General features: G+C 30.9%; 1 protein-coding gene and 1 long non-coding RNA gene across 2 annotated transcripts; both read right to left on the bottom strand.

The window, feature by feature from the left end:
- Positions 1–2,301: 2,301 nt before the first annotated feature.
- LOC125492050 (uncharacterized) lies at positions 2,302–3,456 on the bottom strand. Its single transcript, XR_007268500.2, has 2 exons — positions 2,680–3,456; positions 2,302–2,593 (listed from the first exon to the last, which is right to left on the bottom strand). It is a non-coding gene; the product is annotated as an uncharacterized LOC125492050 (long non-coding RNA).
- Positions 3,457–5,828: 2,372 nt separating this feature from the next.
- Positions 5,829–9,781, bottom strand: LOC104903642 (U-box domain-containing protein 9). Its single transcript, XM_010691711.4, has 2 exons — positions 9,089–9,781; positions 5,829–7,384 (listed from the first exon to the last, which is right to left on the bottom strand). Exons 1-2 carry the CDS (start codon positions 9,416–9,418, stop codon positions 6,278–6,280), a joined length of 1,437 nt encoding a protein of 478 aa, XP_010690013.1. The 5' UTR covers positions 9,419–9,781; the 3' UTR covers positions 5,829–6,277.
- Positions 9,782–26,106: the final 16,325 nt, after the last annotated feature.

The following is a 26,106-nucleotide window of genomic DNA, read 5'->3' as shown; positions in this document are numbered from 1 at the left end:
TGGTATAGATATAATTTATCAATAGCAAGTAGTATGACATCTGCAATAGAGATGTAATTTAATATGTCAAGTAATTAACTATTGCTTGCATTACCTAGGAAGAAGTTGTTTTAGCTTAATTGGAGATCTCGGCTTAATGCAAAAACACTTGTAGATAGAACATAATCAAGTTTTATAGCTCGAGTTGACATTAGTCATACTCTATATACTCTAAAGTACCATATGGTTTTGTTCTTACTTAGCCTAATCCATGGGCGTCATATCAAATTAATTTATTAATGCATGCATATAACACTTGCGACCTAGGCGTAAGTTGGGGGTTAATTCAATCCTCATTAAAGGTACTACGGGAGAAGTAAATCCCTTAAATTCCCCACCTCCCAAAGGACTAGCCTACTAATTCCAAGTGGTCGATTGACTTGCTAAAAGTTTCGGGGATAAGACTATGGTAGTAAATGAACTAAAACAACTTGCGAACTAGTACTCGAGATTGACTCGATCAAAACTCGACTTGAATAGGGTCGACACGAGAAGCTCGCGAGAAACTAAAAAAATAATTATATATAAGATATTTGTCTTACTTTATCAATTTTTTAAAAGAACCGTACAATAAAAATAACACTTAAACATAAAAGTTAGAAATTTCGAAAATCAAATCCCAAAAAGTTTTTTAGAAAAGGAGATAAATTGTGGAAATGGATAGAATTAGGGAGGTGGGGATGACTTGATAATTGGTATGATGGATTCACATGTGATCATGCATCATGTTGGAACTTTATTTTAATTGCTTATTAAGTAGTAGTAAACTTGTATTTATTTGTTTCTATTTTCTTTAGATATTTGGTTGTAATGCTTCTAATTTTTTTATAGTGGACCTTACTTATATTATGTCTTTACGTAATGGTTTTTTTGAAATTAGAAAGGAAAAATGTCTCCCAACATAACAATGGAGTTTCACGCACAAATGATACTTAGGGGTTCGTTCTATTCAACTTATTTTAACTTATATAAGATTTTATAAGATCAGATTAGATAAGATCATATCAAATAAGATTTTGTACGATCTTATAAAATAAAATAAAATAAAACAAAATAAGTTGAATAGAACCGACTTTAATTATTAGATGGTAATAAAAAAGATTATTACTAAATTCGAGCTAATTCGCGTTGGATCTTTAATCGAGTTTGAGTTTGATATTGAAATTTCAAGTTTAAATCAAGTTTAAAGTTTCGATCTCTCGCATTTTTTAGTTCAGTCAAACTCATAATAATATTTAAGTACGAATCAAGGACACTTAGGTTATGTTTAGTTCACCTGAAATTTTCTGATCTGAACTTATCTGATCTGATCTGATCTGAACTTATTTTTTCTGATCTGATCTGATCTGATCTGAACTGATCTGATTTACAAGATCTTATCTTTTATAAAATATATTATTACTATTATATATTTGTAAATCATTATTATGCAATACATTATAAGATCTTCTTTATAGTATTACTATTATTAACATTTTATTTGTATTACAACTTTTACACAACTTTTATTATTAATAATAATAATTATTATCATTATTATAAGAACAACAATAATAATTATAATCATAATTATTATTATTACTAAAAATAATTATATAACTCAAGTCATTATTTTATAAGAGCACTTATACAATGTTTCACACTTTCCCTTAAAAAAAAGTTTCACACTTGAGAAGTCGGCAAACTCAACTCTTTTTTTCCATATAAAATAAAATAAGATATACAAACAACTATGACTTGAGCAAAAAAAAAAAATATCGTGCAAGTTCAAATAGCTAGAGAGATTTGGAATTCGGTAGGAAGAGGTATACCGAATCTAAATTTATAATTTGTATCTCACACTTAGCTTATTTTGAAATGTAATCCGGGGGAATCTTTATAGTAAACCCGGGTGTACCATGCTCATGGTACACCCAAGGCTATTTTCGCCAAATGAGCAAAATGGGAAATGAGCAAATGAGCAAATGAGCAAATGAGCAAAATGAGCAAATGATCAAATGAGCAAATGAGTAAAATGAGTAGATGAGTAAGTATTTCAACTCATTTAAGAAAATGAGCAAAACTTGAATGAGCACAAATACTCATTTAAGAAAAGGAGCAAACTTGAATGAGCACATATACTCATTTAAGAAAATGAGCAAACTTGTATGAGCACAAATTATGTAAATGAACACTGTTGCACACCACCACCACCATGAATAAGCTACTTTCTCTCTCCTCAACAACTAGTATTCTAATAACATGCAAATCAAATTATCAATATAGGAAGAAAAGAGAGAAAATTACAATATCATATTCATCAAATCCTATAACTTGCAACTTGTGAAACAATTTCGAATCATTTGGAAACACCTAAAATTTCATAATACACACAAAACTCCATTATCAATCTCTTGACAAAAACAAAGAAAATTACAACAATCAACTTAAAGACAAATTCATTTGAGTTATTTCTGAACTGAAATTGACAGCGAATCAAGCAATTCATTCCTATTTTGTTCAACTCTTTTGCTCTCAAATTTTCTCCATTGGTTGATTGCAAAAGTGCATATCACTGAAACCACAAAATCACATAATCACCATTAAAACACAATTAACTTAACCTAATCTAGAGAGAGAATGACAAAAAAGGATGAATACCTCCGGCAACCATGAAAGACAGATCTGGAAACCTCTCCGGCGAGCGTATCGGCCTTTTTATTGATCTTTCGCGAACTTCAGATCTGGAAATTGAAGTTTTGATTTCGAAATTTCAGATCTGGAAGTTTTGATTTCGTGATTCCGACGAGAAAGAAGAGCGAGAAAGAAACCGCCATCGTTTTCGCCGGAAGAAGACGACTCCTTATCAAAGGAAATGAACAGCAACAAAGCTGGAAAAAATGGCAGCGAAGCACGCGGAAGAGGAGGAGGTTGAGGAGAGAGAGTACTTGAAATTACCAGCGTGTCCTTAGAGTTCCAATTAATTACGAAAATACCTGGGTGTACCATGAGCATGGTACACCCGGGTGTACCATGAGTGGACTCGTAATCCGGACTTAGTAGTTTCGTTGTCATGAATTTGAGATATCATATTTTATATATTTCTTTTTTTTTTGCGTCAATCTTATGTTCTAAACATGTGGCTTTTGATTTTCTATTATTAAATAACAACAAAATAACTTAATATAATAATAACAATGACATTTATAATGGTAACAACAAGATCAATAATACTCCCTCTATATTTTTTTATCTTTACTACTTTGACTTTGCACGTTTGTCAATGCGCTTATTCTACATTAAATTTCTTTCATTACATAATAGTAAAAATTATAATAATTGAATATTAATAAAATACTCGTTGAGACGAATCAAACAAGATCCCACATGACTATATTTTGTCTTATATATTGAGAAAAATCTAAAAGATTCTCTCTAATTGTGAATAGTGTCAAGATTATAAGTGAGAAAGATAAAAAAATACAGAGGGAGTAATTACCAATATTAATAATTAATAAGTACAACAACAACAACAACAACAATAATAATTCTTTTGAACAAATAAACTAGTAAATAATAATACTCCCTTTGTATTTTTTATGTTTCTCACTTAGAATCTTGACACTATTCACAATTAGAGATAATCTTTTAGATTTTTCTCAATATATAAGAAAAAATATAGTCATGTGGGGTCTTGTTTGATTCGACTCAATGAGTACTTTATTAATATTCAATTATTATAATTTTTATTAATATGTAATGAAAGATATTTAATAATAATGAGTTTTTAAATATAAGCATGATATGATCTGAACTGATGTGATCTGAACTTATTTTTCTGATCTGATCTGATCTGAACTTATTTTTTCTGATTTGATCTGATCTGATTTGAAATAAGCAAAAATAAGGTGAACTGAACATAGTCTTAAAAAGGTTGCTTAATGTATCTTACCTACCTAATAGAATTGCATATGACACATGTCCTTTATTAATAAACTTGAATTCCATTAATTTTTGTAGTAGATGTATATGAACATTTATTTGTGGGGTACGAATTCCACTATTGCTTTATAGTGGTATAGTATAGTAGATTCTTCACAATATCAAAGTTGTTTTTAATACACTCAAAAGTCAAAACAGTTGTAGTAAAACAAAAAATGGAATCACCTTTTTTCCTATTATCAGAGGATCACTATAAACAAAATTAAGTGGTGGCATCAAAAGAAGGTGTTTTAATATATATATATATATATATATATAGAAGTGAGTTCATATGAGAATGCATACTTATATGAGAAATGAGAATGAATTTTACACGCTATAACTCTTATGAATAAGTGATGTAACTCTAATGAAAAAGTGATGTAACTCCAAAAACAAAATATTTGAAAAAAAAAATTCAAAAAAAAATATTTTTTTTTTGAATTCAAATTTTTTTAGAGGGATATAACTCTAATGAATAAGTGTTGTAACTCTAAACCAATCGTGTGGTTAAGATTCATTCTCATTTCTCATGTAAAGAGCATTCTCATGTGATCTTGCCTCTATATATATATATATATCGATAAATAAAAGTTTGGTGGTAACAGTTCCATTAAATACTTTTTATGTGATACATGAAAGGTGGAATAGACACCTTGCCACCTTGGGCTTAGGGAGGACCACAAACACCTGATACATGCTATTGTCCATTAAATAGCAGCACATAATACTTGGTTCTATCTTCCATCCTTCCTATCTCACTTCCAGGCCAGCCACTCAACCTAATTTATACAAGTAGTTTTTTTTGTCTGTTTAAAAACACCTTCAATTGAATGATGTAAAATGTTCACCCTTAAATTCTTCTTATTACAGGAAGTGAATTCCCCAGCTTGCAAATAAATATTAATATATTTCAAACTGAAAAGGTGGAGAGAAAAATTAAAGAGTGGGTTAAAATATTAAAAAGTGAATGACATGAGTGGAAAAGGAGGAAAATGTAGATGTGATATCATATGTTACCTAAATTAGAAAAAGCAACTCTCTGTAGTTTAAAAAAAAAACAGACTAGAGCAAAAAAAAGAAAAGAAGAGAGTAACAAAAATAGAAATATTTTTTTTTTAGGGGAAAGAGAAGTGCATTAATCAAAGGGACAAAGTGTCCATAAATACATAAGGTGCTACAATACTAGGGCAGTGATGCTCCCAACATTGCTCAACACCAAAAGACACAACTCTAGCAAGGTTATGGGCAACAGTATTCCCATCCCTTTTAACATGAGAAAAAGAAACAGAAGAGAAAGCATTACACAGCAAGAATGTCTCCAAGTATTGCATCCAAATCAGAGAAGAAAATTGCTGCTTTTGTTAATCTGCTTTTGTTAATCTTCTCGTGGCTACTAGAGAGTCGGACTCGAAGATCACATCACCATATCCATGAGCTTTGGCTAAGCGGGTTGCCATATAAATGGAAATATATTCCTACACTAACTATAGTATACAAAGAACTAGTATAATTTGTATTAATCAATCGGTAAAATCAACTATCAACTAATATAATTATTCACTAATCGATATAATTATTCACTAATCGACATATTGGGCCATGAAAGTTTCTCCACTAAAGGTGCGGAAATCAATTTAGGAGGTTGAATTCATTTTCCCCATCCTACTTTTAATTTTTATTTTTACAAAAATTGAATACTTACAAGACCTTGGCTCTGTTGTCAGTTTCAGAAAGCAAAAGTCGATATAATTTGATAGTGCAAAGACCATTTAATACTGAAAAGAACCAATTTGGTTGCTTCTTTAAGAATCTGGCAAGAAACCATCTGAATACTTGAAAGAGGTACACTTGTTTATAGATAGCAAAAAAGGACAACTCTTACTTGTCAATATATAGCTACTTCAAAGGTAATAAAATACAAACGAGTACACCATAACTGCCACATAAAAACATAATCGTGCTACTCTGTCAGATGAGTATATAATACTAGTTTTTGTAGATAATGCTCTCTCATTTACTTTTTTTTTTTTCTTTTATATCAAATTTATATTATTTTATTCTATTCACAGAACACATCTCATAGCTCAACCTAAGATAAAATAAAATACAAAAAAAAATCCCCTCAAAAAAAAAAAAAAAAAAAATACAAAAAGAACTCCAAGAATTTACAAAAAAAAAAAAAAAGCCCAAAGAGTCTTAGGAGAAGGTACAAAATTTACATACAGTTTTTGATTCTGGTATGTTGCTGCAACTCAGTTTTTTTGAACGCTAATCATCAAGCAGTATGAGTGATATTAAGAGCTCTATTTAACCTCTCAAGTATGCCACTAGCTTTTCTCTTAGCCCTTGAAGTCCCATCTTTTGCAAGCTGTGACAATGTCCCATAAGCACGCTCCTCGTCTCGCATCTCTCTCAACTTAGTCCTATCATTTATGCATATTGTATAGAGTATAGCAATACAATTTTCCTTGTTACGAGCACATGAGCTTTCCCTCATAACACTTAGTAAACACGGGACAGCCTCAAGCTCAGCCAACTCCTCCACGGCCCTCTGATGGGTTGACAACATTGCTTGTATCGCCAACAACTCATCGACGTGCACACCACTCTTGATCTTCTTAAATATTACTCTAACTGCCCCTTCACGAACAGCCCTTGCCTTGTTCTCTGGAACAATGCAAAGGTTGAATATAGCCGAGGCAGCATCCTTTACAGCCATTGGACGACCCTCATCTAAAAGATCAATCAAGGGTTTCAATGCGCCAGATTTCCCTATCAATACCTTATTTGAATCAAGGGCAGATAATGTAAACAGTGCTGCAGCTGCATTGCTTCTTGTTTCTGGTGTCCCGTACTGTAATGCATCGACTAGTAGTGTGATCACCATAGGTGTCTCTGCAACAAGCTTCTTGTTGCTATCATGGATTGAAATGTTCAATAAAGTTGTGATCACATCCTCTTGAAGATCAGGGTGAATTTCATTACTCCTTGACGAAGAAAAGGATCCTCTCCTTTGTTGTGTTAGGGGTTTTAACAAACGTGGTATGGCCTCAGTTGATTCACCAAAAAGTGCCCGAAAGGAGGGCATTCGCTTAGTAAGGAGCCTTAGTTCTTTTGCTGCAGCCTTTTGCTCGCCAATTGACTTGGACATTTTATCAATCAAAGAAGAGAAATAGTCCCGATCAGCCTCGGTGGGTCCTTCCTCATTTATATACCCAACCGGATCAGGGGTCTCGATCCCCCGACTGTTGCACCATTGAGATATCATTTCCCTAACCAGGTAATTTGGCGTGAGGAGTGAGTGTGAAAGAACTTGCTGGGTAACAGGGCACATCCTGTGCCCTGCTTTCAGCCATTTCTGAATGAAGGGTCGGTCATAAGTCTGTTGCCAATCAAACAAAACCAGATTAAGAATAGGGAAAAGGCAACACACCTCAAATTTTCATCATTCATTTGATGAACAGGAGGGGATTTAGCTAAACATAATAGAGTAGTATCATATCAAAAGATATATGCTGCTTAAAGTTACACAGTATCATTCTTACGTCAGATATAAAGTACATAGTCCGAGCAACGACAAATTGTTAATCAGCTAAAAAGCGGATTAAGCAAAAAAAACATTATTTTATGAAATAGGATTAAAGTAAATATCAAAAACCACCAATTTACAAAGGCATTCTTGCACCAGGTTTCAGATATAGTCGGCCAACAAAGTGGATTAAGCTGACACTCAAAGCATATTCCCTCGATCCGGTTTGACTTTTGCACTACTTAAATACCTTATTTTAACTATAATTTTTAGTGATTTGTAAAGACAAATATTACTATATAAAATGTTATTAGATTTGCTTCGATGTATGTTTCAAAAATATCAACTTCTTATTTTGACCAATAGATAAATTAAACTACAATGATCAAAGTTGTGCGTTGGCGGATATGAAAAAGCCAAACTAGAAAAACTATTGAGGAACCGAAGAGTGTACTATACCACGGGTAACAGTTATCTGGTAAGAGTATGACTAATCTGGCAAACTTTAATCAGCTAAATGTGTGTCCCATAAGTGTAGCAAGGGCATTTTCATAAAGACCCACAATCCTAATCTTTTGGTTGTTTAGGTAACTCATATAAAACCAAATTGAGTTATTGATTTGGCAAACATGTTCTATGAAGAACTCTTCTTTTATAAACATCAAGACCCACTTGCTTTTTATTTTCTCTGTTATTCTTTTCCAATACTGTTCTTCATAGAATACGGTTTCCATCTACAATCCCCTTGCTACTAAGTAATAATCATGTCAATAAAAAGAAAAAAGTATCTTGCTCATGTGAGAACTTTAAAGATGGACAAGCATCTCCGTGATTAATGGCACGAAATTTCTTCACAAAATTACCTACAAATTCACTATCGTTACTGCGATTTATTACCGCCTACCAAATGGGTGGTTATGGTTATTCTTATACCCAAGAAGATTAAAGCAAGTATTCATGTGGACCAATCCTTATCATACATTCCTACAATCAAGGTTTTATAGCAAATGCTCTTATCATTGTCAATAACAATTAACAAACAAATGCTGTTATCATTGTCAATAACAATTAGGAAACAAATGCACATAATCAACCTGTCATTAATCATTAGTGTAACTAATCAAAACCTTCTTTATTAACAAATAGAATACCATCCACAATCAAGTGGGTTAAAACTCCCACAAATGACAAAATTGGAGGAATTATATGACTCAATAGTGAATAATTCACTGCATAAAGCCATAATTAGGTGCCCAGCATTGAACTACAGATAACCACAACTTTACTTCTGACAAGAATCAGAATTTTTCTTCAGTGAAAATGACACTTTAGAAACAAAAACCCAAAAACAAATACTAGAAATTGAAGAACATTCAAGTGGAAAAAGATAATTCAAACAATGACAACAACTACCCAATGTAAATCCCAACATTTCATTAATTCTCAACATGAAAAAAATCAAGAAAAACTAAACTAGATTTAATTATGAAAATAAGGCAAAAATAACATAAAAATACTTAAAATTGAAATGAAATAATAATTAGAGGTAGAAATAACCTGGCCAGTAGAGATAATAACGGGATCTCGCATGAGTTGTTTAGAGAGAGGACAACGAAATTCAGGAGGGCAAGAAAAAGAGTCATCATCCAACCTCAACGACGTCGTTTTCTTCAATTTGACTTCTTTTAAAACAGAAAGAAGTTCTTTCGTTTTATCAATGGTGTCAACAAAAGATGAAGAAGATGAATTAGAAACAAAATCATTATTATTACTATTATTATTATTATCTTCTTCTTCTAAAATAGTTTTCACTAATAATCTAAGCTCTTTCTTCAACTCAACTACTCTATTTGCATCTCCATCAGAAATAACCCCTGTCTTTGCCATCCAAAAAATTTAACTTTTTTTTATTATTTATTTTTCAATAACCCAGATAATATTTCACCCTAAATTGAATTGGGTACTCATCAAAATTCGATCTTGATGCGTAATTTAAGAGAAATCAAACCCTTAAAAAAAGAAAAAATAAAAAGAAATTAATTTATTTAATTTTCTCTTTCTAAAGAAGGAGGGAGAAGAAAGGTGGAGAGTGAGTGAATGAATGAGAGCACGAGGAAATTAAGAGAGAGTGATGAAAGGAAGGAATATTAAATAGTAAAATAAAAATAAGAAATTTGATAATTTAGGAGGAGAGAGAAAAAAAAAAAGTGGGACCCAGAAGGTCCACAATGCACGCCACCAAGGAATCCACAGGAGAGACCAGCTGGCAAAAACGCGGAGCAGAGAGAGAGAGAGAGACTTGCTCACTACTCGACTCGTCTCCCTAATAGTAATAGTGAGATCAAATAGAAATACTGAATACTCTTTTCTCTACGTTGAATTTGTAGAGAGAGTTTTTTTTGGATCTACTAGGTACTATGGTCATAAACTATCAAGGGCCCACCTTATTACTTCGACTAGGAGTACTATTTTTGCAACAGCTGGTCCTGGTCAGACCATTTATATTTGATAAGATTAGGAAATTTTTCACTTTCATGTCTTTGTTTGTCCTTCTTTTGTTGGTCATGTAGGAAGATTTACATCATTATGTGGCTTGATTTTGAGGGGAATCCTTGAGATATTGTTATGAAGAAATATATTAATGGGAGGGTTAACAAGATTATCAAGAATGAGAGAAATTGGCCATAATTGGCCATTTAATAGTTGTCCGGTTAGTTTGATCAGGAGTCATTACACTTTAAAAATGCATTTATGGGAGACTTCTCAATTTAATTAGGAGTTATTACACTTTAAAAATGCATTAATGGGAGACCGCTCAATTTGATTTGGGGTAAGTTTGGAGCTCCACAGATTTGGACTTTTTGCCTTTGAAGGACAACTTACAGGTGCCCTCTATGCAGGTATGAGGTATGCACGTATGAAGTCACTAAAGAATGTGATTTCCTTGTTAGTGCAGTATGTAGAATCTCATAAAAGGGTTTTGTTTTCAAGCCTTGGAATTTATTGTCTTGTAAACCTATGGTTCTACCAGATAAGGTGTGTCAATTCATCCTTGGAGAATTGTGTTTGTTTTGAATTTCGACAACATCCATTAAATTTTAGCAATACTTTCTTTGTTAGACATAAAGTTCAACCCTAAAATATCCTTTCAAGTTTTATTTGTTGGTTATGCTTTCTCTAATTTGTAATAGCTAGTAAAACTTGATTTAGTGGTTATTTTCAGATTATTTCAGTGTTTTCTCTCTTGGTTATAATTTAGGTTTCAATTAACGGTTTTTCACTAGGTACCCCTGAAGTTTCTTAATATTCACCTGGTACTCTCCCACGTTCCGAAATTCACCAGGTACCCCTGTTATTTGGAAAATTCATCAAAATACCCTTAATGACCAACGATCGTCAACTTCGTTAGTCATTAAGGCTAAATCAACGAAATTAACCTATAACTAACCTAATTAATACTATTTAATACTAATTAATTTTAATTAAACCTAGTTAATACTTTAAACCCTAATTAACTTATATCTCTCCCTAACCCCTAACCCCGCCACCTGACCCCACCTCACCCTAATGTCCTAACCACCCAAACACCACCACTCTTGGCCCCTTCCCGCCACCCCTGCCTCCCCTCCCACCGCAGCGCCTCCCCTACCCCCTCGCAGCCCCTGAGTCGATTTCCCCTCCCCCCATCCCAGTTGAATTTTGCTCCCCCCACCCCGTCTAATTTCCTTGACTTTCTGGTTGAACGTCACTTGAATGAAGAACAGAAACTCGACGGTTAGGGGAGCGAAACTCGATGGGGGTGGGGGAAGGGAGCAAAATTCGACGGGGAGAGGAGGGGAAAATCGACTTAGGGGCTGCGAGGGGGTGGGGGAAAGGGTTGCGATGGGAGGGGCAGGGGTGGTGGGAGGGTTAAGGGTTAGGGTTATATTTAACATAAAGTTGACGATAGGATCACGTCAGATATTTTTTCAAACCACAGGAGTAGTTGATGAATTTTGGAAAACGCGAGGGTATCAGGTGAATATTAAGAAATCTCAGGGGTACCTGGTGAAAAAATCGTTCAATTAAAGCAAACTTCTTCGATGTCAAAAAAACTTTTAATCCTTTTTACAATTCGAAAAATATCCATCAACAAACAAATTAATTTAGTTCGTATATTATGTGAAAATAGGATCCAACTGAAGCTGCAAAAAGGTAAGATTGTTCTACAACGAGGGTTGTTAGTTGAATTTGCAGGTTTTAGGGCAAACATAAGAGAATGTTCTTTTGTTGATACACAAATTCTTTAGTGTAATTGTTACACTATAATTTATGGTATAACAAGCCACGAATGACCGTGTGTTAAACTCAAATGAGGTTTTTTATAAGGGGAAGCATAAGAGAATGTTCTTTTGTTGATACACAAATTCGGGCGAGCATAAGAGAATGTTCCACTAGGGGAAAAAAAAGAAAGGGTTGCACAGGAAGGGCTGCGCTTTTCCTAAAAGCGCAGCCCTTCTTCTATGTAGGGTTGCGCTTTTGAAGAAAAGCGCAACCCTTCTTAAAAAAATTTGAAATAAAAAAGTTCGCGGGCTTCAAATATTAAGCGGGATTCGTCAAATATATTATCCCTCATTCTCTCTTCTCTCTCACGTCCCTCATCCCTTTTCTTGTTTCTCTCACGTCCCTCCTCCCTTTCCTCCTTCTCACTCATCCTCTCTTCTCTCTCAAAAACTCCTAGAAATGTTGCGACAAAAACCATGAAATGATTTGCACTAATCATGCCGACGGAGTCCGATTGCCTATTGTGATACCTTTTCGGAAGCGGAACGGGCCAACGAGTCCAACTCACCGCTATGCCGTGATGTTTAAGCTTTTTAAGCCATCCGAGTTCGTTTAAGGCTCCAAATATGCATTTTAAGTATTTCCGAAATATTTTTTTCCTTAATTATGTATTAGGGTTTTGTTTTATGTATTTAAACATTATTAGGTTAATGTTTGGAGGTAGTTCTTGTATTTTCAGATCTATAATTTCTTAATCTTTGTTTTGATGAATGTTCTTGTATACTTCTCTTTGTTTTGATTAATGTTCTTGTATACTTCTCTTTGTTTTGATTAATGTTCTTGTATTTTCATCTTCGTTTTGTTTAATGTTCTTGTATTGACAGATCTATAACTTCTTCTCTTCTGTATATTAGTTTTTGTTCCTTTTTTCATTTTCGTTTCGTTCTTTTTTTTGTTTTTGAGTATTTTCATTTTCGTTTCATTTCTCTTCTCTTCTGTATAATTTCAGGAAATGTGAGATCATGAGTAAAAAAATGTCAAAAAAATTTTTTATTTTATTTTATTTTTTTGGTAGGAAGGGCTGCGCTTTTTAGGTAAAAGCGCAGCCCTTCTAGCTTAGAAGGGCTGCGCTTTTACCTTAAAAGCGCAACCCTTCTAAGCATGAAGGGCTGCGCTTTTACCTAAAAAGCGCAGCCCTTCGTTGTGAAGGGTTGTACTTTTCTAGCGCAGCTCTACTTAAAAAGTGAAGAGCTGCTATTGAAAGGGCTGCTGTCAAAAAGCGCAGCCCTTCTTCATTTTTCCACTAGTGTGTCTTTTGTTGATATACAAATTCTTGTGTGTAACTGTTACATACACTATAATTTATGATATAACAAATCATGAACCACCGTTTCTTAAACTCAAATGACATAAAATAAATAACAAAATAACATGAGATTCATGTTTTTATTTGTATAGTCCATGTCATTCTTGTTGAAGTCTATGTCATTGTGCATGTTAAATAATGAGTTATGGTGTAACATGTTACACCCAAGATGCACTCTTACTGATATTATTACCAGTATTCCATACTTTTTTGTAAAACATACTCCCTCTCCTCATTTTTGGATGTAGCACGTTGACTTTGGGTACTATTCATCCAACTCCCTTTTACCATCGATTGCTATTTATATATAAGGGAAAATATTATTACTACTTACCAGTATTCCATACTCTTTTTAGTAAGGCATACTCCGTCCGTTCTTTTTTAGATGTAACACGTTTATTAGGTACTATTCATCCAACTCTCTTTGACCATCAATTAGGGGTGTTCATGGGTGGTTAACCGTCCCGAAACAATATTTCGGTTCGGTAACCGGAAGTTTCGGTACGCTCTTTTTGCGAACCGTAACCGTAACCGCTTAGACCGGTTACCGCCTAAGCGGTTAACCATTTTTTCGGTACGGTTTTTCGGTTAACCATTAACCGTTTTTTAAGTTATACTATTATGTTTTACTTATTGTACATATATATTTTCAATTTTTTCGTGCATATATTTTAATATTATATATTCTCTAATATAAAATGTATTATAAAGTGGATAATAAATCAATTGAAAAACATATCTAACACTAAGAATTCACTTAATTTCCTAATTACGATGTTTATATTATTATTAGAGTTCCCAAATAATTACATACTTTCTCTAATTGTTGTAACTTAGCAACAAATATTAGAATTAATGTAATTGTTTGAAAATGTTTCACAATAATTTAATAGAGAAAAAAATATTTCGGTATTTCGGTTAACCGTTCACTCAAAAATCATAACCGTAACCGTACCGTTTAACCGCTAATTTTATCGGTTCGGTAACCGTACCGTTCAAACTTTTTTTTGTCGGTACGGTAACCACCCATTTAGACCGGTTTTTCGGTATTTCGGTACGGTATTTCGGTTTTGGTTTTTTATGAACACCCCTACCATCAATTGCTATTTATGTATAAGGAAAAAAATAATTATGTGAGATCTTGTTGGATTCCTCTTGATATACACTCTTCAAATATGTATTTCTTATCATTTTTACATTTATTAAATTAGAGATAATGGGTCGAAGTTGTGTCTCTACAAGTATGAAAAGTCAAATGTTACATCTATTAAAAAACGTATGAAGTATATATTAAGGCCAAATCACATTTATTCTTGTAATTAATTGTCATCAACATACATTAAAAAACTAAGAAACATGCTTTGCATAAGATTCGATTACATAACCTCAAGTTAATACAATAAAATCTAACCAATAAATTATACAGCATTAAATAATACTCTTTTAATGTGAAAACTAGTATTAAGATCCATACATAATGCATGGGATCCGTGCATAATGCACGGGAATATTTATTGTTTTATTACATATTTAAAGGAAGTCACATAATAACATAGACTTAACTTCCCATATTACACAAAATCATAAAACATAAAGTATGAGTGGTGATGAACAAAAATTACAAATAAAATTTCTAAATCAATTTATATGTTTGCGAACACTTCCTTGTAAACTACATTTGGTATATTTCCATGCAGACAATGTTGTTTATCAAACAGAAGGATCTTGAGACCTTTATTGCTCTTAACTGTGGAAACGATAACATAAAATTGTCCATGGCTGAAAACAGGTATCGAAAGATACATGCCTACATGAGACAGAGTTTGTCCTTGACTTTTATTTATAGTCATAGCAAAACAAATCATTAATTAAAGGAAATTGCCGTCTCTGGAATCTGATAGGAAACTTAGTGAAGTCAAACGGGATTACTGTCATTCTTGGGATAAATATTTTTTCTTCGACATTGCTTCCGGAAATAACAGTAACTTCCCACGCATCGTGCATACTACACGAGAATGTTTTGTCTTATAAATAAAAAAAATTAAGAAGTTTGTCCTAAAATCATGGTCGTGAATATTAACTTGTGATTTAAGATTTTATAATCATGTATTGAGATTATTTTAGTCTCAACAAGAGAAAATATAGGCAACTATTAAGTTAAATAAAGTTAGGAGTTAATTAGGTGATCAGCTAAATAAGTATATATTAAGAAAATAATATGAGAGAGTATTATACTTATTATTCGAAATAAGTCATAAGTCAAAATCGTATAACACATTTAGTGGCGGATCCTAGATTTTACACCTGGTGAGTCACCGCCGTCCACAACAAAATGTCAATCAATAATCAATGCATGAATTTAAAACTTCATAAAAAGTTTCAATCTAAAAGTAATACTCCGATCCAATTTTCCGAGATTTAAACCATATTCATGAAAAATGTGTTTTCATTAAAAAAAATAATAAAATTAAAGACGAACTAATACAAGATACTCAAAACACGAGTTTTCAAATATAAAACTAAATATTAGCTAATTTCAAGCCAATTAGTACATTGATACCACAACTTGAAGATCTTCACCACACCTATCTAAACTTTTCTAAGTTTATCAATTAAAACTTAGTAGGATATATTACCTCCTTCAAATTAGCAAAAACCCATCAATAAATTACACAATCAACAGAAAAAATGTATGCAAAGTGAATGGAAAAAAAGTACATGTAGATTATTGCAAACAATGGTGTCCACTGGGTGGCCTTAAGGTAATGGTGGTGCAAGGCAGCAAGATAGGGAGGTGAGAGGGACTTTAGGTAGCGGGGAAAAAGTGGCTCAATGGTTGAGTACAAGATGTGGTCAAATTGTGTGATCTAATCTAATCCTTTAAATAAAATAGTAGGCAAAGCGAAAAAAATTCAATCAATTTTTTTAAAAGATTAATAATGGGTCATGTGATCCACAATGATATTAACTACATCATCTGTTAACACACGGATCATAAGCCATTTTCAAAGTAAATAATTACATGATTATAAAACTTTAAATCACAAGATACTATTTATACAATGATTTAGGAAAAACAACATAAAATCATAAATTTATGGAACAAAATTTTCCGTACAATTTGCACGGGTCTAATAGCAAATTAAAATTTACATTTATGTATATACTTTTTTTTTATTCCTAAATTTTATATCATCTATTTGATAGATGAACGGGTTAAATATTTTCATCCTGATTTTAGGGGAAATAATATAAAATCTCAAATTTATAAAAGAAAAAACTCCTCATGTAGCTGCATGGGTATAAAATTAAAATCATGACTAAGTGGGCAACTACCAGTGGGTGGCCAAAAAAAGCTGCATCGGTGGTGCAAGAAGGTAGAATAAGACTTCCATAAGTGGTTGCTGAAGCTGGCGTATGGCTGAGTGTTATTGGTGGTGCAAGTTGTCATTTTATCTGAGACTCTATGGGAAGCAATAAACAGAGCAAATGCTATTTCTATCAAATTTTAAAAATTATATATGGGTCATGTGATCCACCATGGCATTAATTACATCAGCTACTTAACACATGTGTTATAAGTCGGTTTCTACAAAGAGTTCCCTAATAATATTGTTTAACTGACATGGCATATATGCGGCAAAGAAATCAAGCTACATGAAAAATATTTTTTTTTTTTTTTTTTTTTGCAAAATGGTCTGTGATCACGCATCAACATATTATAGATCCTTATAATTTTTTGATTCCGGTAAATAAATTATTTAGAAAAAAAGTTATATTTTCAAAAAAAAAAAATGTTGATATGTACGTAGATTCCAACTCCCTAAAACACACACATAAATTATATTATCTTACTGATTGTTTCCTTTATAGTCAATAAGCAATACGTTAATTATATCATATACGCAAATTATTTCCTTGATTGATGGAAGCTACATAAGCAAGTTATGATTTTTTTTTTTGCATAATGTTAAACTTGGCTTTGCTCTATAAACGAAGTTCAATCTATATGATGATACATCCTTCCCTGGCTTTGCTCATTATATCATATAGATTGAACTTCGTATATACATCCTTCCAGAGTTGAATTCTCCCATTAAGTAGTACTCCATCCGTTTCCTAAAGATCTTCCCTCTTTCCGTTTAAGTGTGTTTCCAATAGATCTTCCCTCTTTTACTTTATTCCTTATTTGGAATTTTTTTCCCTTTTTACCCTCTCATGTCCCTATCATATGGTCCACCATTACATTATTAATTCAACTTTACCCCCTTTCTCTCTCCTACTTTAACCTCTTATTATTTATTTATTTATCTTAACCTCTTTCTTTCTCCTACTTTACCCACCCCACACAAATGAATCCTTCTTGGTATCTGTAGGAACAATAACAAGGAAGATCTTTAGGAAATGGGGGGAGTACATTTTGATTTTCGAAAATTATAGTATAATTTATTATTAACTAATACGCTACGCCCCAATCATCATATAAATTATAACATAATTTTGGATAATATAAAATCCTTGGTACTAAAAATGCAAGATTGCGTGTAAAATAATATAATTAAAATTATTATTTTTGTTAGATTTAGTTTATAATCACATAAGTAGGAAGCTATTTGATTTCCTAATGCCTCATATGGATGAATGCCAATTTATTATTAATTTTGCTCCTAATTTTTAAATATTATTATACTTTATTTATGAAAAAAATGATAAATATCATAGAATATCATATGGAATTACTGCTTAAATTATACTCGATTATTTTTACACTATTCTATCATGACTTCAAAATAATTATTTTGAGTTCATATGTATACAGATAATTTACCCCAAACGATCTCCTTATCTCTCTCCTACTTTATCTACGGTTTCAGTCAATCTTTATAATTATACGAAACATATAGAATAATATTTGTAAGAAAACTGACATACATGTGGTAAATTATTCCTTCCTTGAGGAAACTGAAAACCTTTCATGTTATTTTGTCAATATAAGCTTCCTTTTTCCTAGTATGACGTTGAGATATTTATTTAGATAATAGCTCATCTAGTATCCCACATAATGCTGCAAGAAGAGAAAAGTTTATGATTAATATGCCGAACCATTTATTAGATTCTCTAGCACTATAGTACAACCTATCTAATGAAAAAATATTGGCTTAACCCATTGCTTCAGTAAGAGCTGAGGTTCAGATAAAATGACAATTTGCACTATTACTTGCACTCATTAATGCAACCATTACCGCTCCCGAATTCTATATTCTTGCTTAACCCTCTCTTTTATGATATAGTATCAATTAACCCATATGATGTCAGTGTATACTTCATTGACTGGACATCGCACATGTTATCTAAAACAAAAGATATTCGTGACAATTAATTGTTGTTGAACTAACACTTATAGCTTTTGCAATTCTTGTTGTATAATAACTTTGTAAATCTAAATATTATATCTAAAGAAATTCTACAGATCGATTTAGTTTGGACTTATGAATGTTTTAACTTATATAGTATGATTAATAGGATTGTTTAAATGTGGCAATAATATAATCATCGATTTTCTTACATTTGAAATAAACCTACCCTTTTGAACTTATTAATCATTATTAGACCTTAATCGAATTTATTTGATCAAAATTATCTGAATTGATTAGACCTTATTTTATGAGTACGTCGAACTTTATTTTTTTACTTATTTTTGCTGAACTGATGAACTTACCCAGACTTATTAATTTTTATTAGATTTTAAGTGAGCTTATATGAATTTGACCTAATTTATTAATTTTTTTTTGTTTTTAAGAAGGAATAAAAAAATAAACAGAATGGTACCGTATCGTATTGTTTACCACTTTGGTTGTTCTTTTATTTAAGTTTGTCGAACCATTTACTAGATTCTCTAACACTCTAGTTCAACCTATCTAATGAAAAAACATTCTCTTAACCCATTACTTCATTAAGAGGTTCAGATAAAATGACAATTTGTACTATTACTGGCACTCGTTAATGCAACCATTACCGCTCCCGAATCTGTAGTCTTGCTCAATCCCTATCTTTTGTAATATAGTATCAATTAACCCATCTGATGTTGGTGTACGCATCGTTGACTGAATATCGCGCATGTTATCTAAAATAAAAGATATTCGTGACACTTAATTGTTGTTGAACTAACACTTATAGCTTTTGCAATCCTTGAGACATTTACTTGTTACATATTTCAATAATGCTAGTCTCTTTTTACTTGATATATTTCTTTATTAAGTAATCATGATCCACCAAAAATTACCAATACTACCTCTTATTTTTTTCATATATCTTTTTACATATAACTTCCAAATATCCATTATTTTTCTAAATATCTATTATTATTTTATTATTTCTTTCTACTCTCATAAATACTTGTACCCACAACAAAGTAGTATATAATTAAAGATGAATCAAATAGTTTTTAGACCCATGCAAAATCATATTTTAAAATATAAAATATGAAATTAGATTTTTTAATAATATACTACTACTTTGGTAAAATATCTCGAAAATTCCCCTTTATAGATTGACATTTGGTCCATAACAATATGATATAGATACTTCATGTCATGTATCCTAATACCATTTTTTTTTTTTGAATTTTGGGTCATCTATTATATTAATCATATATTTCCTCCGTTTCAAAATAAGTGAAATACTTCTATGAGAAAACTCTCATATGAAATAGATTAGTGTTTCACTTATTTCAAAACGAAAAAATATGTATCTTTAATATCGTCATGTTAAGACTATGTTTTTTCAGCTTTATTTCGCTTAACTTATTTTTACTGAATTTAACTTATTTTTGTTGAACTTAACTTATTTTTGTTTAAGTTAACTTTTATTGAATTTATTTTTGTTGAATTTGACTTGTTTTAGCTAAATTAATTTTTACTAAACGTAACTTATTTTTGTTGAACTTATTATTATTGCTAAACTTAACTTATTTTTGCTGAACTTAACTTATTTTACTAAAATTTATTTTAATAAGTCGATCAGAACATAGCCTAATTAGCTAAATATTTGCAATTTAGTTTATTTACCTTTTATTTAAAAATGTCAGTATAGTTTTTTTTTTTGTTTGACAGGTGGAAGTTGACTATAAAAAAGAAGTATGTTATTAAGATAGACATTAAGAAAAAGACCTAACTCATAAAACCAACCAAAAGAAACAGAGTAAAATTTCCTGAAACATAATCGCCAATTCTCTTACCCAATACTTCCCTCTGTTTCTTTAGACAGCCTTACTTCCTAATTTCTAAACCATGAAAAACATCAAAATCCCATTGCAAAAGCAAACCTAATTTACCTTCATTTTATGTTTTGAAAAAATTTCTCCTTACTACAACACTCAACACCATTTCTCTTTATATCCTTTGCATAATCATAAAGCAAACCCATATAGTCTTTAGTTTCGATCTTCTAAGAAATATCCAATTCTTGGTGGTGGAAGGATTCATACACTCCAACAAAGAAAAACCCATAATTCAAATAAATGAAAAACATGCATGTATATGAGGGCTAATATCTCAACCATATGAAGTGAATCAAGGGTTGATTTCGGGGAAAAAAATTTCTATATGCATATATACGAACTTGCTTTTTCATCACCTATATAATTAGGTAAGTTTTTATTCTATATCTTTTACAGTTAAATATGGTTTTGTGAAGAACTCTTTTTCTTCTCTTTTTTTCAATTTAAAATTTACCCAACATTATATAATAAAGAACAATTAACATTGCAATCGGGTTAAGCAAATACATATTAAGGAGTGATCTTTTTTTGAAAAAAATGTAACTATCATCATTCTATTATACTTAAAAAGAACAATAATCCTAGATTTTTTTTTTCAATTAGTATAACATGATTTAAAACGTGGGTGTCGTTCTTTTTTCTTGTAGCACATTAGCCGGCTAGAATTCAATTGAAAAGAAAAACAAACAAAAAGCAATTTAGTATGCTTGGATAGTTGTAATATGACTATCATTTATATGCTTGAAAACAAAAAAAAAATGTTTATATAATATATAATAGAACGACTTTATTTTTTTTCCCATAAGATAATCATGAACTATATAATTCTTGTTAAAAAAATGATGAACTATATCATTGGAAATGCTTGGGTAATTTTTTGTAATTGATAGTTGTAGAATGATATATTACATTTACATTGACATAGTATATAATAGTATAATACAACCTACCGCTATCTAGGATAGAATATAGTACAACCTACCACTACCTAGGATAGTTATAAATGATAGAGATAATTACAAAAGATAAAGTAGGAATTTACAATTATATCTAGGATAGAATATAGTAGAAGACTAAGTAAAGATAGTTACATACGAGTAGCAGTAGGCTACGTTCAAGGAAGAGTATGCAATTAGTTTGGGTTTGGCCATGATAATTTTTCTATCTAGCCAATGAAACTTGCAAAGGAAAATCTTCAGCCTAATGGGGCAGATTGCAAGGTGATGAAACGAATGTATAGAGGAAAAAAATGATGAATTTGGTGGAGGATAACGTCACATAAATATTCACCAGTTCTTTTGATTTTGAAATTGAAAACTTGCTTGAATTACTTCCCCAATTTATGCAAAGTTTAATATTTATATGATATTAATCACGTGATTATTGTCCTAGATTGATTATGTAATTGTTAATAAATATCATTAATTGATAATTCCCATATCAAAGCTTGATTGATTCAATTCCTAAAATCATGTAATTCAATTTAGGAATGATTTTGATTTAGGTGATCAACTTGCATATGATTTAGGTGAATGTTAAGAATTTCGGATACTATCAATTTAAATTAAGTAATTGGCAATTACCATTAACATTGTCAATAATTAAGATTGATTAATAATTGAAATTCATTGCCATTTTTGTTTGGGAATTTAAAATTTCGAAACGTAACCAATATGAAAACTATAAATATGGCCAAAAGTATATGAATTTGGGATTTTAATTGCGTAATTTTAACCATAATTAACGTCATTCACATATAATATATAAATGGGATATGCTTGATTTCCGAAAATTTCATATGAGATCATGATATTAATTTCCTAATTTAAATACCCAATTAACATAAATCACGAATGAGTATCATTTTACAAATAATAAAATAATTTTCGGCCACAAAATATTGACATGCCACATGGACACCGGATTTGAGAGTTTTTAGTTTGTGAAGCTCTAGAATTTCTTGGTGAGCATGAGCTTGCCACATAGGATATAGGATTTTGCTTTAGATAATAATATAGATATAGATTAGTTTTAATAAATAAAATCAAAGATTATTATCAATAGAAATCATTACATAACATAAGAGAAAATCAGTAGAGATTCAGTACAATTAAGTTTTAATTATTCAATCTGTTTCTTGTAAAAAATGAACAATTTTATTAAATTTTGTTAGTAATATAAGTTGTAATTCGTAAAATACCAATAGAATTCAAATATGAAAGCTGAACAAAATTGTACACAATAATTTCTATATTGATATACGATTTCGTTGTAAAGGTTCACCTGGAGCGGGGAAAAAAACAACTGACGTGTAAAATACTCTCACTGCTTCTATTTTATAGAGTAACATTTTTTACTTTTTTTTATAACAAAATTATAAGAAATAAAATATCATTATATAAAATATTATTAGATTTATATTATTGTGCATTTTTAAAGTATCCACTATGGATATTTTTTATAATATGTAACTAAAAGTATAATTTTTTTTAAGTGAACTAAAAGTATAGGTCGTGACATATATACATTGAAAAAAATTGGACGAACGGATTAGGAGTATTCGGGAAACTATGTGCATATTTTCCATCTCATCAATTTTTTGTAATACATGTCAATACTATATAAGTAATAACTAGGTTTTGACCCGTGCAAAATGCGCGAAATTTTTTTACTTATAAATTTTATGACTTTATGATGTTTCTCCCAAAATCATGGGGTGAATATTAGATCGTGATTTAAACTTTTTATAATCATATTGTTTATGAGGAATATTTTAAAATTAACTTATAACCTGTGCGTTCAATGACTGATGTAATTAATATTATCGTACGACGTTGACTGAAAAAGTCTTTGCTCTACCCATTGATTCACATTGAGGACCAAATAAAATCACAATTCGCTCCATTATTTGGATTCAATCATGCAACCAGTTCTTTTCCTACTTTTGGTCTTTCCTACTTTCCACAGTCCCTCTCACCCCTACTCTTTTATTATCTTGAGATCCCATGATCTTTATCACAAATAAAATTTCAAACCCTAATGCTGGTAACTCTTGATATGGCTAACTGAACCTGGGCAAATTACAAACCAAAAATGGAGATTTAAAACATAGCTATAATTGTTATATTTAATTGAACCTTTTTCCTGAATTTGGGCATTATCATATTTAAATAACATATATATTCGAAAAATTGCTACATTCGGTCAATTGAATCTTATGTTATTAAAGAAAAAATTTCCCGTTCAATTCCAGATTTATTCGAAAAAAGTTATCCAAAAATTTTGACCATAGATTCATCGAACACACTTGATATTTTCGATAATGAAGAAAAAATGAATTTGATTGTGTTTTTATCCATTAACGTTGATGTGTGAGATTCAGATGTTATCTACATAAGTTTTTATATGAAGATGATGGTTCACTTTCTAGATGTTCAAATTGAGATGGAAAAACACAGAATTTTTATGGCAGTGAAAACTGAGAGTTCTAAGCAAGGGTTTGTTACAGTTTGGAACTTTATTAGCAAACTTAGATTTTGTTAAGATTATATTCGGCTTCTAGATAGAAGTAAGATTCTATGCACCTCTCTTAGAATTTAAAGCTTGTAAGTTTCATACTATTTGACCTTTTTTTTTTTTTTGGGAAAGTAAAATATAGAATAAATTATATCATCAATTATTTGTTACATGCACAATTCACCCTTTTTTCATTTTATTGTGAGTTTGTGATTAGCTCACTGACCCAGGTCAATAATACTTGTTCCAAATGAACGGTAATATATAGAAATAAAAATCAATTTATATGTGGAAATATATTATATGACATTTTATCTTTTCTTTGAAATGAACACCTAGAAATTGTGAGCTCTCAAATTTCATATGTATGGTAATATTATTTTTTTAGTTGTGATTCGGTTGTTGTGAATAAATTGAACAAATATACTTCCTCCGTTTCAAATAACTCGCTACACTTTGACTTTCACGCTTGTCAATGCACTACTTTGACTATCAATATTTTTAATTATGTATTAGAGTAAAGTATAAATTTTTTTTTTGAAAATATACATCGAGACAAATCCAACAACATATTACATTATAACATTTGATTTTATCTAATAGTAAATAATGCATGGTCAAACCTCATTCATGAATAGTGGAATTTTCAAAGTGTAGCGAGTAATTCGAAACGGAGGAAGTATATGCCTTATAAACTTCACAAAGGTATAACTACACTAAAATTATGGACAATAAATTTCACGTAAGTTCTATATGTAATTTTAATCTTTAACCTTACACAGAGATGCCATACATTTACCAGTTAAGATAGCATATTCCTAGTGGACTTTAAATACAACGATGTGATATTTTGTACAATGAAAGGGGTCACATTGTTATTCTACTAAACTTTAAGATATCTCATGCTTGTTGTTACAATTAGACTACCCTCCTTTAATTTTACAAACCTCATGAACAAGTAAAAGTTAACTTTTGTTGAGACTTTGTTATCTTTTCTTATCTATTTATATATTGGCTAATCCGTTTTTTAGTTGATAGTTTAATATTAAGTGTTAGTACATAAGATGTTTAGACTTTTGTGCAAGTATTAGTACATAAGATGTTTATTCTTTTGTGCAAGCTAAGTGTTAGTACATAAGATGTTTATTCTTTTATGCAAACTAAGTGTTAATATTTAAGATGTTTATTTTTTTGTATTATATACATGAGGTGCTAATATCAATTATTATTGATTTTATCGTGGATTGTGTTTTGTATTGCTAATTACATTGTAACTCACTAGTAATTATCATCGTTTTATGGGATACACCATAGTCTTTGTAATATGACGGCCCACGATTTTATAGTTTGCAATGAACTTATAGTTTTGATGGTATGGATATGTGGTCAATGATCTTATAATTTGAACTTTTTAAAAAAACCTATAATACAACTTATTGTATGATTAATACGTCCCTTGGTAAACTTTAAGTTTAATATTATAATTTGTTAAGACTTTTGTTTTAATTTGGGTTTAAGAAGAGAGTACAACATGTTTATTTAAATAGTTGTAATACTTTAAGTAGTACCTAAGGGCCTGTTCTCTTCGGTATAAAACAGCTGAACTGAACTGAACTGAACTGAATTGAACTGAACTGAATTGAATTGAACTGAACTGAACTGAAATGAATAGTGATATGTGAGAGTAAAAGTATTGTCAAGAGCTGAACTGAACTGAACTGAACTGGTCTGAACTGACCTGATCTGAACTGAACTGATCTGAACTAAACTGAATTGAACTGAACTGAAAATAAGTTGGGGAGAACAGGCCCTAAAACATCAGTTTCTTACTCTAAATTTATTTCTTAATTAGTGCCAAAATATATGATTAGTAACTCAAATACCGAATTTAGGGGATATTAATTTTTAATTAGTTTATAAAAAATCGTATTTAGGGGATATGGTTTTTTTAATTATTCCCTAAAATATCGAATTTAGGAGATATTTTTTTTTAGCAGTTTTATGATGCATAAGTAATTACTAATTAATAGCAATCGATTCCTAAAATTTATTTGATTTACATTCCATAACAGAGAACTATCTTAAATAGCTTTCCAATTATATGCCTAAAAAGTAATGCAACAGAAATATTTAGAGACAAATACACGTGGC

Source organism: Beta vulgaris, chromosome 7, assembly GCF_026745355.1.
Source record: "Beta vulgaris subsp. vulgaris cultivar EL10 chromosome 7, EL10.2, whole genome shotgun sequence".
Lineage (NCBI taxonomy): Eukaryota > Viridiplantae > Streptophyta > Magnoliopsida > Caryophyllales > Amaranthaceae > Beta > Beta vulgaris.
Note: the sequence above shows the minus strand (reverse complement) of the source record. Positions and strands in the feature narration are given on the sequence as shown.

What these genes read in the sequence shown, in the direction of transcription:
- LOC104903642 (XM_010691711.4), bottom strand. Translation starts at nt 9,418, where the DNA reads ATGGCAAAGACAGGGGTTATTTCTGATGGAGATGCAAATAGAGTAGTT. An exon ending in TTATTATCTCTACTGGCCAG is followed by an intron (nt 7,385 to 9,088) that starts GTTATTTCTACC and finishes GATTGGCAACAG; the next exon opens with ACTTATGACCGACCCTTCAT.